This window comes from Microcaecilia unicolor, unplaced genomic scaffold (genome assembly GCF_901765095.1).
Source record: "Microcaecilia unicolor unplaced genomic scaffold, aMicUni1.1, whole genome shotgun sequence".
NCBI classification, from domain to species: domain Eukaryota; kingdom Metazoa; phylum Chordata; class Amphibia; order Gymnophiona; family Siphonopidae; genus Microcaecilia; species Microcaecilia unicolor.
In genome coordinates this window covers 48,046-63,585 of record NW_021963319.1, presented here as the reverse complement: position 1 = coordinate 63,585, position 15,540 = coordinate 48,046, and the positions used below count along the sequence as shown (strand labels likewise).

Below are 15,540 nucleotides of genomic sequence, written 5' to 3'. Positions count from 1 at the left end.
AATATCATTGAGCATTGAAATGAGCAGATTCTGTGCTGTAGCCTTCAGAAAAACTTGATTGAAATGAATGAAAGGAGTTATTAGAGCTTCCAGAAATTGAGTACTTGTGAAAGGACTGCTTTTTCACATAATTTCGAGATAAGGAAGATTTGCAATAGGGTGATAATTAGAACAAAGTGTGGCGTCTAAGCCAGGTTCTTTTTTTTTGTTTGTTTTGGTTAAAGGACAAAGAGCATATTGTTTCCAATGAGAGGGAACTGAACCTAGCATCAAACTCATATTTATGATCTGTAATAGTATTGGAGACAACATAGGAATGTGGTGTTTCACCAAATGAGCTGGAACACTATCAAAAAGAGAACCGGAAGGATGAACTGAGGAAAACAATTTTTGAAACCCTTTGGAGGATAAGGGAGAAAATGAGGAAAATACGCTGCTCCCAACAGGAGAAGTGGGTGGGGGGGTGGAGAAAGGGGATAGTGACGGGAAATCATGGGGAGTGTTAGTAAGGTAGGGGTCTTGTAGAGAGACCAACTTATTTGAAAGAAAGTGAGTACTCATCTGGAGAGAGGGAATAAGTAAAAGGTGGTCTGGAAGAACACAGTTTTTCAACTTCCTGCAAAAGCTGTTCTTGTGTAATTGCCATTATTCAAGATTCTTTTGGAGATAAGATAGCTTAGCAGCTACTAATTTTTTCTTATATTCTTCTTGTATTTGTCGATAGTGTTGTAATGATTGACGAGAACCATATTTTCTCCAAGCTCTTCCTGCTTTCCATACAGATCTTTTATAAGTCTTGAGGTCAGATGAGAATCGTGGCTGGTGTGGAAGTGAGCGCTGATATATTGGGTGCAGAGGAGCAAGGTCATCTAACATTTGTTCTAGACAGTGCAAAAAAAAACCTTTTCTTTGAGAGGAAGCTTAGATGATTGCAACATAAGGGAAAAGCACTTCTGAGAGAAGAGCTCTTTAAAGTTTTATAATTGCGAGAAAGCTGTGAGTTAACAAAGGGAAGATTCACAGAGGAAGCTGCTGTAAAACAGTGAAGCAAAAGTAGGAAATGGTCAGACCATTGTTCTACAAGGGGTGGGTCAATCAAAGGAGGAAAAGGGAAGTTTCTAGTGAAAAAAAAAAAAGCATCTAAGCAGTGCTGTTATGCAGCACTGTTCACAAACGTGTAAGTTGCCATCCCTGCTCAACAGAGCTTACATCTATTCAAGAAAGGCAACAGGACAAATAAGAGATTAGGGAGTTTAATTATGGGACTGATTTAAAAAAAAAAAAAAACCTCAGTATTATGGTTTCATGGTATCATGCCTAGCTACATTTTTATTCCATCTCTAAGGCCCGTCCTTGATAATTTCATGCATCTCAGAGGCCTGGGCCGCTCCTCCCCCCCCCCCCCCCCCCCCCCCCCCCCCCGTCTTAGCGGTCCTTATCAATTTGCACACGTCTCTTTAAACTAACAGAGTTCCTTTGTTAGTAATTCCGAAAGCTATAATATGATGATCTCTGTTAGAAAGGGCCTACACAAATATAGTTAGGGCCTAAACTATATATTTTATCTTTGCAATTATGTTAAGTGAAAAAGCAATATATTTACACATTTCTCACAAGTTCAAATCAGTAGGCCACTCCAGAACTTTAATTTTGTTTCTTCTCAGCCTTTTAGAAGTAGACTTGCCTTTGTGTTTTGAATCATTGACTTGCTGCATAACCCAATTGAGCTCAAGGGCAGATAAGACATTCTTAAAAATTTTCTGGCACATGGTTCTTTCATTAAAGACAGGTTTTCCAGGTTCTGATGCAGCAGAGCATTCCCACACTATCACTACTATGTTTGGCTTATAAGTATGATGATCTTACTGTAGAATGCTGATTTGCTTTATGCTTGATGTAATGGGACTTGTGTTGTCCAAAAAGTTCTACTTTTGACTTGTCTATCCGTATAGCTATCTGAAAAGGCTTGGGGATCATAGGCTTCAGTTCTGTGAGTGCAGTGAGTCTTGGAGCAGAAATTTCCATGCTGTAACACAGTAAAGGAAGGTAGGAAAGAAGTGTTTCTGTATGCCAATTACTGCGCCCACCTCCCCCATAGCCTATTAGCTGGAATATCGGACCATTGGTCTACAGGAGGAAGAATACTGTTTTGCAGCCTGTTGGCTGGCTGTGTCTGACTAATGGGCTTCAGGGGGAGGAGGGAGCTGCAGTCATCGAGGTTTAATAAACAGGAGTGGAAGTGAGCCTATCTAGTCCATTCTAAGCAAGGAAGCCAATTAGGACAATCTAAGTTTCCCCTTCCCAGTGCAGCCGCCATCCCCGTTCACTCAAAACAAAGCAAGCAAACCTATGAGCTGCTTCATCCACACTGTTGTGTTTTTTATTGTTGGTCCATCTGTAACAAGTCTAAAGCTGCTTCAGTTGGATAGGCAGTACCTTAAAAGGTGGAGGACAAAAGTTTTGGTTTGTTTGTTTTTTACTTATTGGACAGCTTTTTAATTTATTTGAAAGCTTCCCATTTGTAGATATAAATATCATGAAATCACTAAAACAGCTTTAAAAATTATTAAAGCTGGTAGAAATAGCAATTTTAAACTCTGTATTTTGTGCTCATTTTTCTACACTAAAAACTAAATAAATACACTGTGTACAATACAGATGGCCAAATTTCAGTGAGGCTATCCTGTTTCCTGATGGGTTCATTTTAAATGTTGTAATCTGCCTTGGAAAGCCTGTTGTTATAAAGATGATAGAATATATTGAAATTAAATGAAAGTAGAATTAAACTCACCTTTCATTGGGGCACATGGAATCACAACAAAGGGGGGTGGAAGCCAATCCAAGTCCAAATGACCAGCACAACCAAATAACGCTCTTACCCTTTGGTTGTGCTGCTCATTTGGACTTGGTTCGTCTTCCACCCCTTTGTCTAATGCTTGCTTCTCTTTTGTGGTCAGTGTGGACCCCACCCTTTCCCCTTTTATTCTGTTGTTTGAGCATGTTTCAGAGACAAGTGGTTTGTAAGTCAAAATAATAAAAAATATTTTCTGTCAAACAGATCTTTCATTTGTTGAAACATAACTAAATGGGCTACAAGCCCCTAATGCAGTCCATTGGTTTTCTTATATTTTGTTCTTGTGATGGCTTATACTGTGCCCAAACAGGAAATACAGTGAGACAGAATAATAGAATTCAGTAACATCCAAAACTTATTTTTTATGTTTTAATCATCTTGATTAAAAGCAAAACATAAGCGTCATACAGAACAAGAAAAAAACAGTAAACCATCCAACATGGCAAAATAAAATCTTTTACAGAGAACATACCCCAAGAGCCCATATTCCCCTCCCTCCCTATAAGCCCACCTGACTGTTTCCACCAGCCAAAATAACAGCAGAAGTACAGATCAGTGGGACTCAAAGCATTTCATAACAAGCACTGCCTCCACTATATGCAAATCTCTCTCATGAATATTCATTGTCAATATCCTGACTGCCTTGGGTAACTCCAGGACCAGGTTATCCTAGCTACCATAAGAGGCAGACATGGTTGTATAATTAACATTATAATTTTATTTGTATTTGTGTAATAACAGAGAAAATGATATTAAAAATTATATTACAAAGCATGAAGTTGGCTTGGTTAACTTCTACTGTATATCAACCAGTAGTAAATAATAGTAATAAACAATATTAAGTGCATTTTTATAATATATCACTGCATTCTTCAAAACAGAAGGAGCAAGTTCCCACAAACCATTTTTCTCTTTTGATCTAGTCATAGGGAAAAAAAAGCTTTCAAATACACCCTGGTTTCAACCTATTACATGTTAAATGTGTGATATGAATGTCTTAAATAAATAGATAGAAACTTTGAATGTTGAGCACCTGATTCTCATAATATGATGTCTGTTTTAGTGGCCCATTACTAAGAGAAAAAAAATCTCTACACAAATATAACATGTGCTAGGGTGGCCCTGTAACCAGCCTCTCCAACTGACCACTGATTAAGATTTATAACAAATTACTACTCTACCTATGAAAAGTTATTCTTTTATTATACTTCCTCTGTGTACATCCGTTTGCTGCACAACCTGGCATGTTTAAAAATATAAGTGAGATTAATTTAAAATGCTACCAACAATAAAGAACAACCAGGTGGATACAGCAGCTCATAGGTTTGCTTGCTTTGTTTTGAGTGAACGGGGATGAGAGCTGCGCTGGGAAGGGGAAAGTTAGATTGACCTAATTGGTTTCAGTGTTCTGACACCACTTCATCTTCTATTAAACCTCCTTGTCTGCAGTAACCAAGGATAGAGGCACTCCCTGCTTCCAGCTGATAGTGGGGAAGGGAAGAGCAATAGATAGACACTGAAATAAGACAGAACATGACAATTTCACATGTGTTGCCACAATATGTTTAGAATTGTGGAAATCCTGAAAACCCAACTAGGTGAGTGCTGAGGTTGGACACCTCTGCTCTAAAGGGAAGAGAGGCTGAGTGGTGGGGATAGCAAGTGGGAGTGTAGATGTGTGAGTGGAGAAGAAACAGGTTGTGAGGGTGAGAGGAACTCAGCTTGATGGGAGAAGGAGACCTGATTTGGAGGAGAGGAAGAAGAACAGGCAGAGGGAATACAAACGGCAGAGATGCTGAAAGAGATGGAATGCATCATTGTGGGTTTAGGAAAAGAGGAACTTAGAGAAAGGTAAGAGGAAAGAGGTCATGATGGAGGAAAGACTTGAAGGTGGCAAGGGAAAGAAGTGGCATGACACTAGAAAGAAGTGAGGTGAGAATAGAAAGACTGGTTATGTAGAATCAAACATATGGAGTAAAGAGAAATGAAAGAAATAAGAAAACAAGAAAAGAATTAATAAAACACAAAGATCATGAAGGCAGAGAGGAAGCATAAGAGAAGACCAAGAATAAGCAGAGACAGAGAATATAAGGCAAACTATAGACACAAAAATGAAGATGTCTGTGCTAGCTGGACTGGATCAAGGGTGGGGAATACCTGGTATTCTCCTCCAGCCCTAGGGTCACCAGAATAAATAAACTTGGAGAATAGACTGCTGAAGGGAAATTTGACAGAGGTCTATAAAATGCTGAGTGAAGTGGAACAGGTGGGTGTGAATTGCTTGTTTACCCTGTCCAAAAATATAAGGACTAGGAGGCATGCAGTGAAGCTACTAAGTAGTAAATTTAAATATTTTGTCAATCAACATATAATTAAACTCTGGAATTTGTTGCCAGAGAATGTGGTAAAAGCAGTTAGCTTAGAAGGGTTTAACAAAGATTTGGATGAGTTCCTAAAAGAAAAGCCCATAAATCATTATTAAGGTGAACTTGGGGGAAATCTGCTGCTTTTATACTGTGTTAAATCAGAGTTAAATAGTCCAAACAGCAGTATTTTTCAACTCAGCGGGGACAACCAAACACAATTTTAACAATCCAATTCTTAAAGATGTCTTCAAAAGAAATCTGCAGAATCAGAGAACTGTATGGTCCCACGAGAATGCACAGGCAACAGGAAAAAGTGGATGATGGACCACAGGTTACAGAGATAAGAGAGACAATCTTAAGTTGAGAAAATATTTATTGGTAAAAGACTTGACACAAGGCCTGCTTTAGGAGTCTTAATGTGAAAAAATGGGTGAACTAAGATGCCATTGCAGCAGAGGAGATCCTTAGATAAAGACTTTCCACCCTGACGCAGCGTGGCGAAACATGGCCCATGGCACAAGTTATAGCTTTCTAAGATAAGTTTTATGAATACATTTATCGAAATAATTTAAAATATGTTTTTTGTGATAAACTCATAAATGGTGAAAAATTATAAAGAAATCATGGTATATAGAAGCCAATGGTGACATTGGCAAGCCACAGGGCTATGTGCTTGTGTGAAAAGAGTTGCTGCCGAAGCTTCTATATGACTTAAGAGCTTCCCCATATTTCTTTATGAAAGTTTGTGAAAATATCTTAAGTGTTGGGTTGTTAAAATTGTGTATACTATGATATACAGCATGAAAGTATATTTTACACTTTTGGGATCCTGCCAGGTATTTGTGACCTGGATTGGCCATTGTTGGGAAAAAAAATACTGGGTTTGAGGGACCTCCAGTGTTTCCCAGTAGGGCAGTATTTTTCAGTGTGAGGCCCAGGGGCCAATGAAAGCCCCTGGAGACCGTTGGGGTGGTCCCCATAATCTTTACTGGGGGGGGGGGGGGGGGTTCTGTCACTATCTGCCTTTCTAACCAAACTCATGACAGACTGAGAAGTGAATGGGGGAAGAGCCGCATGCTTGAAGGACAAGGCATTTCTCAGTAGACATAGAAAATGCATTTGGAAATGCTCTGCTCCTTGAGGATATCCCCAATGAAAAGTTTGAAGGTGACGTGGAGGGGATGGATATCATTGACCTACATTAGTCAACATTTTCACAGGAGGATGTTTGAAGGCTCTCCTTCAGCTCATTCAGATCTAAAGTGGTCCTGACTTTAAAATTAATGAAGACTACTGCAGCAGGTCAATGCTTATTCTCTTATTATTATGAAGGGATATGGGATAGCACAGGGAGTTTTAGCTGTATGTGATGCCATGGTCTGAAAAAGTTTGTAAAAGAGAACCTATAGTCGGGTCTCAAACTGAAAGAGAAATAGAGATGAACTCATGGTCCTTTTTCACAAAAACTAAAACAATCATCCTCCCCGAGCGTAAGTAGTATGTATAGGCCAGGCTGGGCTGGAAGGGATATGAATGTGGTATTGATGGGTTGTGGGTGGAATGGAAAAGGGAGAATGTATGCTGAGTTTGAGCACCCCCAATCATTTTGAAAAGTTGGCTCCTATGTTGGGAAGACTCCAGATGTGTGTTTTCAAATGTGAGATAAGCTCTTAGATAGCAGCAGTTTGTCTTGCTACTCTCCCAAGAATCCCATTTCTTGTTCTTATAATGGAGTTATAATTGCTGACTTTAGCTGAGGCTAGAGAGGCCTGCAGTTCTTTGTGTGTTCCTCTGGGATGTTTTGTGACTTCCTGGATGAGTTGTCATTGATTCCGTGGAATATTTTTTTCTGGCTGGCCTCTCCTGGGAAGATTACCACTGTTCCACGTATTCTCCATTTGGAGATAATGGCTCTCACTGTACTTTGGTGGAGTCCCAGAGCTTTGGAAATTTGTAACTCTTTCCAGACTGATATATTCCAACAACTTTTTTTCTCATCTCTTCTGGAATTTCCTTTGATCATGGCATTGTGTTTTTGTAGAAACTTTGTGATGATGACTTCACTCTCATGATAAGGTTGAGTATTTACTGAGGTATAGGTTCAACAGGGCTGGCTGCAATCCACTCTCAATCCCATTTGGTCAGTTGGCTGATTGAATAACTAAGGGTGCAGTTACTTTTTCACATGGATGATATGAGTTTTGAGATAATTAAGTCATTTAAAAATTGTTGTGTTTACTCAGGTTCCCTTTGTCTTATGTTACACTAGTAAAAAAGGCCCGTTTCTGAGACCAATGAAACAGGCGCTAGCATGGTTTTCATCGTGAGAGTGTGTGTGTGAGAGAGACTGAGTGAATGTGCGAGTGTGTGTAACAGAGTGAGGCTGTGTGTGTGAGAATGAGTGTGTGTGTAAGAATGTGAGTGTGCGTTTGATATATGTAGACTTCGTGTGTGAGTGATTGAGGGAGAGAGTGTGTGTGTTTGAAAGAGTGTGTGTGTTTTAAGCAGGTGGTGCATTCCCCTCCCCCTACCGTGCCGCTGTTCTTTCCCCTCCTCTCACCGCCCCAGTCACCCTCCAAGTTCCAGGCCACCCTCCCCCCCTCCTCAGAGTGAGTGTATGTGTTTGAAAGAGAGTGTGTGTGTGTGTGTGTGTATGTGTGAGTGTTTTAAGCAGGTGGCGCATTCCCCTTCCCGTTCTGTGCTCCTTTTCTTCCCCCTGTGTTCACCGTCGACATTCCAGTCTGCTGTCCCTCCCCCAAGCCCCCCTCTTCATCCCAAGCCCTCCTCCCTCTTTTCTGTGCTGCCTCCCTGGCAGTGCATGCAGCATTCATGCATTGATTTGTTTGCTGTGCTGCTGCTCCTCTCTCCTCTTTCTGTCTCCGTAGGAGCGCAGGTACCAGGAAGTTGTTTTGAAGTCGTGTTCCTGTGCTCCAGAGCCAGTGAGAGATGAGTGGCTGCAGCGCAGACAGCCAATGGCTGAAGGCTGTCTGTGGTTTTTTTTTTTTTTTTGTTAAGATTAGCGGCGATCTTTGAGGGGGGAGGGTGGATATGTGAAACGGCAACCTCGGGGGAGGGTGGGCTTGAGAGAGGAAGCTGCGAACTCGGAGGGGGGGAGTTGTGTTTGAAAGAGGCGACCTTTGGGGGAGGGAATGGGGGAAGCAGCGACCTCGCTCGCGGGTGTTTGGAGAGTGGAAGACTCAAACTGAATAGGCGACCTTGGGGGGGGGGGGTGGCGAGGGGGAGGTGCGTACTTGTTTTGAAGCCTCCAAAAGTCCTTAGCAACGTGTGTGTTCGACGTGTGCTCATCCCTCGCGTCCAACTTGATGACGTTGAGGGCGGAGCGATGCGATTGGTTGAGTGTCATTGCTCCGCCCTCGACGTCATCACGTTTGACGCGTGGGCGGGGCAGACACAAAGCGATCTCACCCCCTTCACTTTTAGAATGTTGGGTAAGTGAGGCTTCATTCGAACGTTGGAGGTGCGTTTTATATAGAGAGATTTTGTTTAAAGATAAGAAACCATTCAGTGTGACACACATGCAGTAGTCTTTGAGTGTTTAGATTACATTGGATATGCAATAATAGGAAAATTAGGAATGTGTGTTGGGGGGGGCTTCACATCATTATGGCTTTGTCTCTTCAGTTCTTTGGGCAGATCTGTATTCAGCATATTTAGAATTCTGCTTCATATTCACTTAATACAAAAGAAACAGCTTGACTCTTCATCCAGAACTATTACAATCAGCTCAACTTAACTGTGGCTGAACACAGGAAAGGTCTAATTCATGGGCCTTGATAGGCAGTTCTTGAAAACAGAGTTACTTTTGAAATTTCTGTGGCAAAGGGTGAGAAGACCTATTCTGTCAACTATTTTTATAGTCTTCATTACTTTTTATATATTTCTGTAGTTTCATATTAAGGAGGTAATGTTATACAGCCTTTTCCATTTGTAAGATCTGTTTTGCACACGACAAAGAGCTTTTATAAATTGCACAACCATATACAGGCACAGAAAGTGTGCACCCACTCTTTTTTTTTTTTAATCTTTCAATTTTTATTAATCTAAGTTTGTGTATAACACCAGCACGCCATACTTTGCTTACATGATTATGTCATATTATACAAAACATTTCAAACCCAGGTAAAAGAAATTATGAACATCTCCCCCAAAATGACTTATCAAAGTCCGCTTAATACAATTCAAGGTAGAAAGTGAGTGGAAGATTCTCCATGATAACCTGCTTCCCCCTTCTCAGCCCAACCTCTCACCATTCACCCCTTCCAGAATATTTCTAGTTCCTGCAGTGGTTTATCCTGTAAAAGTCTGCTGTCAGTTTTTCCATCAAACACCCCTTCTTTCCACCCACTATTTCACTGAGGGAGCCCCTTTCCTTTTCATGTTTTGCTAATACAACATTTATGCAAATAGGTCAGGGTTTCCCAGACTGGGGGTCTTGACCCCATACAGGGTCACAAAACATGAATTTGGGCTCACAACCTGGGTGTTCCAGGAACAAAAAACCTTATCAACCTGCACTTCCTGTTGAGTCACTGCTGTAATTTGGTCTGCATAGGCTCTATGAAAGATGGAGGGTGTCAGCAGCAGGAGATGACAACAGCATTGGCTGTAATGCTGTAGGAAGGGCCAGGAGCAGCAGCATGGTTGGAAAATTAGGCCTATAGGGTTTGTGTTGGAGTTGTAGTCACAGAAAGTTGTATAAACATTGGTGTGGCATTCCTGGGGATGTAGTTTGATAGAATGGAAGCAGCATTGTGACACATATATGTATTTTTTAAATAAAATATGTACATGCCTAAAGTATGTGCATAAATTTAAATCTTCAAAGTAGTTGTAAATTTGTACATTTTGCATTTGTGCACTATTGGAGCTGGATCTAAAGGCCTGTTTAAGTCAGGCCTTTATACAATTGCCTTTATAAATTACCAGAATTTAGGCTCCAATAAAGTGGTCTAGCAAATAGTCAACTGGACATATTATCAAACTCCACCAGATGAATAAATTCTTAATGAGAACTATACTGTTTTCCTCAGTAGTGTAATTCAACTGAACTTTGCTGTATACAGTGAGATTTACAACACCAATCTTTTCATCAGCAAACCAGTGTGAATTTACTAAACTCTTCAACAACATACAAATTTTCAAAAATAACTTTTATAATTATTTATTTTATTTTACTTATCTTTTAAGATCATCTGAAAAAGATGCTGGTTATCAGAAATGCATGTTTCACTTTTAAAAGCTTTACCAAGGACTATCCCCCTTATGCATAACGTTGTTAAAAAGAGTTTAGTAAATTCACACTGGTTTACCTATGAAGAGGTTGGTGCTGTATACAGTAAAGTTCAGTTGTTACACCACAGAGGCAAACAATATAGTTCTCATTAAGGATTCATTAATCTGGTGCCTTTTATAAATTAAGCACTTTTTGGACTTCACATGGATATCTTATTATAAAATTGCTCTAAAAGTGTAGAGTGTATTATGTAGGTCAGTGAAACAAACTCCTGCTGTAACGCATTTTGAATTGTATGTCTTAGACAACAGAATATGAAAAATATTCTAAGGTTTTCAGACTTTTGTAAGTCAATGTAGGTAAATGGTTCTATGAAAGGGCCTGAAAGCTAGAACTGTAGTGAGTACGATGCAAGGATAAATTTTGATTGGAAGATCATTCTAGCAGCTGCACACTTGGGAATAAGGGATGAAAGGAGTACTTGTGCCAGAAAGGGAGTTTCAGGGTTCTGCTGAGTACCAGTGGGTGGGCTTAGTTTTAGTCATTAATCTATTTATTTTAATTGAAAAATTGCTTCTTTTTTCTCTGCCTTTGGCAGCTAAAAGTAACTAGTTCTTTTTATAAGAAATTAGAAATATGATAACCTGCTGTTTTGAATTATACTTTTTAATTCTAATAAACTGTTTTTAGATATGATTTGGATGCCTGTGATATTGGAGAAAAGTATCCTGACTTATTTCAAGTGAATCTGGAGGTGGAAGTGGAACCACGAGACAAACTCAGTCATGAAAGTCCACCGTGGGAAAATGTGAATTTGAAAGGATTGAACCCCAAGATCCTTTTCTCCAACCGGGAGGAACAGCAAGAAATTTTATCTAAATTTGGTAAAAGAAATAATGGAACATTTCACATCTGGTGTTTTCAGATGCTTACTTTGTGGCAGTATTGGCTCATAGTTGATCCTATTGCTTAATACAAAAGAAATAGAAAGTCAGTGTTTTATAGACAAAAAAAGAGGCTAGAATTATTTTGCATTCATTGTTTTCCCCCTTGTAGATAGAAACATATCTCTTTCTGTATTAGTAAGAAAATTTTTCAAAAGTCTGCAGATAGGTGCAAAGTTTGGCAATTTCACACACAGCTTTTGCACCATTTATTAAGGAGAATGTATGAGCCTACCTTATCTTTGAAAACTGCCCAAGGGAATGATACCCGCAGATATTTACTTCTGCTGTTCTCTAATAACAAGCAGCTTCAGTGATGTCACACAGACAGGTAACCTCCAGCAGCACCAATCAAAATAACTTCCCAAATTAACAGCTTTGAAAACTTGCCAAGCAACTAGACAAAACACGTCTGTTGCCATTGTTTGTTTTACTCCTTCAGGTGCTTTTCTGTTCCCTTTGACTTTCCCAATAGACTATTGTCTTGCCCCGCCAGATATTTCCTCTGTATAACAGATAGTTCACAAAGCAATAGGAGAGTGTTTGCCTACAAGATGAACCCTACCACTCCAAGCTCATATCAACCATGAGAACTGCATTCCCCTTTTCAGTAACATCACAGGCTATACTCTCTGTTGATGAGCAGTTAGACTGGTAATGCTGTCCAGATAGAAGACTCTAGAGTCTATGGTTCTACATAGATCTATTCGATGATATGCTCTTCAGTAAGTCACAGACTATACCATTTGAAAGATATAAAATATATCAGAAAGATATTAACAGGATGGAGTCGGTCCAGAGGGCGGCTACAAAATTTGTTAGTGGTCTCTGTCATAAGTCATATAGGGACAGGCTTATGAACCTCAACATGTATACGCTGGAAGAGAGGTGGGAGAGAGGAGATATGATAGAGATGTTTAAATACCTCAGTAGTGTTAACATACAGGAGGTGAGCCATTTTCAAATGAAGGAAACCTCTAGAATGAGAGGGCATAGGATGAAGTTAAGTGGAAATAGACTTAGGAGGAATCTAAGAAAACACTCTGTCACAGAAAGGATGGTGGGTGCATGGAATGGCCTCCCAGTGGAGGTCATAGAGACGAGGACTGTGTCGGAATTTAAGAAAGTGTGGGACAGGCACGTGGGATTCCTTAGGAAAAGGAGGAGTTAGCAGTTACTCAGGATGGGCAGACTTGGTGGGCCATTCGGCCCTTATCTGCCATCATGTTTCTATGTTTCCATGTCACTGGAATGATAAGGTTGTGTGTTATATGCTCTCAACCAACTTAAGTTGCCCCCACTATAGGCCCAGGCTATTATCCTTTTCGGTCCTGTATTCAAGCATACAGTGGTGGAAATAAGTATTTGATCCCTTGCTGATTTTGTAAGTTTGCCCACTGACAAAGACATGAGCAGCCCATAATTGAAGGGTAGGTTATTGGTAACAGTGAGAGATAGCACATCATAAATTAAATCCGGAAAATCACATTGTGGAAAGTATATGAATTTATTTGCATTCTGCAGAGGGAAATAAGTATTTGATCCCCCACCAACCAGTAAGAGATCTGGCCCCTACAGACCAGGTAGATGCTCCAAATCAACTCGTTACCTGCATGACAGACAGCTGTCGGCAATGGTCACCTGTATGAAAGACACTTGTCCACAGACTCAGTGAATCAGTCAGACTCTAACCTCTACAAAATGGCCAAGAGCAAGGAGCTGTCTAAGGATGTCAGGGACAAGATCATACACCTGCACAAGGCTGGAATGGGCTACAAAACCATCAGTAAGACGCTGGGCGAGAAGGAGACAACTGTTGGTGCCATAGTAAGAAAATGGAAGAAGTACAAAATGACTGTCAATCGACAAAGATCTGGGGCTCCACGCAAAATCTCACCTCGTGGGGTATCCTTGATCATGAGGAAGGTTAGAAATCAGCCTACAACTACAAGGGGGGAACTTGTCAATGATCTCAAGGCAGCTGGGACCACTGTCACCACGAAAACCATTGGTAACACATTACGACATAACGGATTGCAATCCTGCAGTGCCCGCAAGGTCCCCCTGCTCCGGAAGGCACATGTGACGGTCCGTCTGAAGTTTGCCAGTGAACACCTGGATGATGCCGAGAGTGATTGGGAGAAGGTGCTGTGGTCAGATGAGACAAAAATTGAGCTCTTTGGCATGAACTCAACTCGCCGTGTTTGGAGGAAGAGAAATGCTGCCTATGACCCAAAGAACACCGTCCCCACTGTCAAGCATGGAGGTGGAAATGTTATGTTTTGGGGGTGTTTCTCTGCTAAGGGCACAGGACTACTTCACCGCATCAATGGGAGAATGGATGGGGCCATGTACCGTACAATTCTGAGTGACAACCTCCTTCCCTCCGCCAGGGCCTTAAAAATGGGTCGTGGCTGGGTCTTCCAGCACGACAATGACCCAAAACATACAGCCAAGGCAACAAAGGAGTGGCTCAGGAAGAAGCACATTAGGGTCATGGAGTGGCCTAGCCAGTCACCAGACCTTAATCCCATTGAAAACTTATGGAGGGAGCTGAAGCTGCGAGTTGCCAAGCGACAGCCCAGAACTCTTAATGATTTAGAGATGATCTGCAAAGAGGAGTGGACCAAAATTCCTCCTGACATGTGTGCAAACCTCATCATCAACTACAGAAGACGTCTGACCGCTGTGCTTGCCAACAAGGGTTTTGCCACCAAGTATTAGGTCTTGTTTGCCAGAGGGATTAAATACTTATTTCCCTCTGCAGAATGCAAATAAATTCATATACTTTCCACAATGTGATTTTCCGGATTTAATTTGTGATGTGCTATCTCTCACTGTTACCAATAACCTACCCTTCAATTATGGGCTGCTCATGTCTTTGTCAGTGGGCAAACTTACAAAATCAGCAAGGGATCAAATACTTATTTCCACCACTGTACATTTCATGACCTTGTTCTTGCCTCTGTTAAGGGTAGCATTTGCTCCCCAGTGGGGATTCATTCTCTTGCTGTTACTGTGGCTTCCACCAAGCCCCTGTCATCATGCCAGCACTCTTGTTCTGCGTCCCAAGAGCTTGTCATCCCAGGGCCCATACTTGAGTCCTGTACTTCATGGGTATTCTGCAAACTTGACTGGCTAGGTGTGTCTTGAGGTCTAAGCTGAGAACTCCTGCAATATAGATATAAACAAACTATGGATAACCTGTTTAATTGAAAGCTGCAAAAGGCTGTTTTACCTCTTGCGAGAAGAAGTGAACCTGGCTTTCTGCAATTTCAGATTCTCCATAAAATATTTATTTCTTAAACTTTTTCTGAGGGAATAATACAGGTAGGGGTTAGAATCATAGATATTTTTTTTATTGCATTTAAATTTTCAAACCAATACAGTTTGTCAGGAAATACAGAGAGATTAAACATAAAAGAAAATTAACAGCTAGTGGTATAATTAATCTTCCTTAGACCACTAAAAATAAACGTGGGGAGTGGGTTAAACAAAAGTGAGGAGACAAAAAAAAAGAAGAAGAAAAAGTCCAAATTAGCCTGAATCTGCTCTCCTTCCTATAACTTTATAGCTGTTACCAACGGACGGTTAGATAGACTTTTCATGTCCAGAAAAACCCGTAACTGATTGGGTTCAAAAAATACATATTTAGTCCCCAAATTGCGGATCAAACATTTACAAGGATAAACCAATGTAAATGTTGCACCTAAAAGTCTCGCTTCCTCTCTAAGCACCAAAAACTGTTTTCTTCTCTCTTGTGTTGATTTAGTCACCTCCGGGTATATCCAGATTCTTTGTCCGCAAAATAATACTGTGGAATATTTAAAGTACAGCTTCATAACCATATTTAAATCTTGCTCGAAGACAAAAGACATAAGAATAATATATATTTTTAATTTTACTTTTTGATCTGCTCTGAACTTGTTGGTAATGGTGGAATATAAATGATGGCATTAAATTAATTAGGTTTGTCTGACAAAATATACATCTAATAAAACCATGCAGTTTCAGGTACTGCAATCCATTGGCCTCCAGAACCACACTGTCCTGTGTTTTAGCAGCATGTCCATTAATTTACTTACCATAGAGGTCAGACTTACCAGCCTCTAGTTCTCAACT

The 15,540-nt window shown here is 40.5% G+C and overlaps 1 protein-coding gene across 1 annotated transcript in view; it reads left to right on the top strand.

Moving 5' to 3' along the window:
- The window catches only part of LOC115459182 (cyclin-G-associated kinase-like), a gene marked incomplete at its 5' end in the record, with an annotated part of 94,680 nt that overhangs the window by 49,444 nt on the left and 29,696 nt on the right, over positions 1–15,540 (top strand). The window contains one exon of the mRNA XM_030189044.1: positions 11,165–11,358. Within this exon, the coding sequence (XP_030044904.1) occupies positions 11,165–11,358 (194 nt within the window). The remainder of the gene's footprint in view (positions 1–11,164; positions 11,359–15,540) is intronic.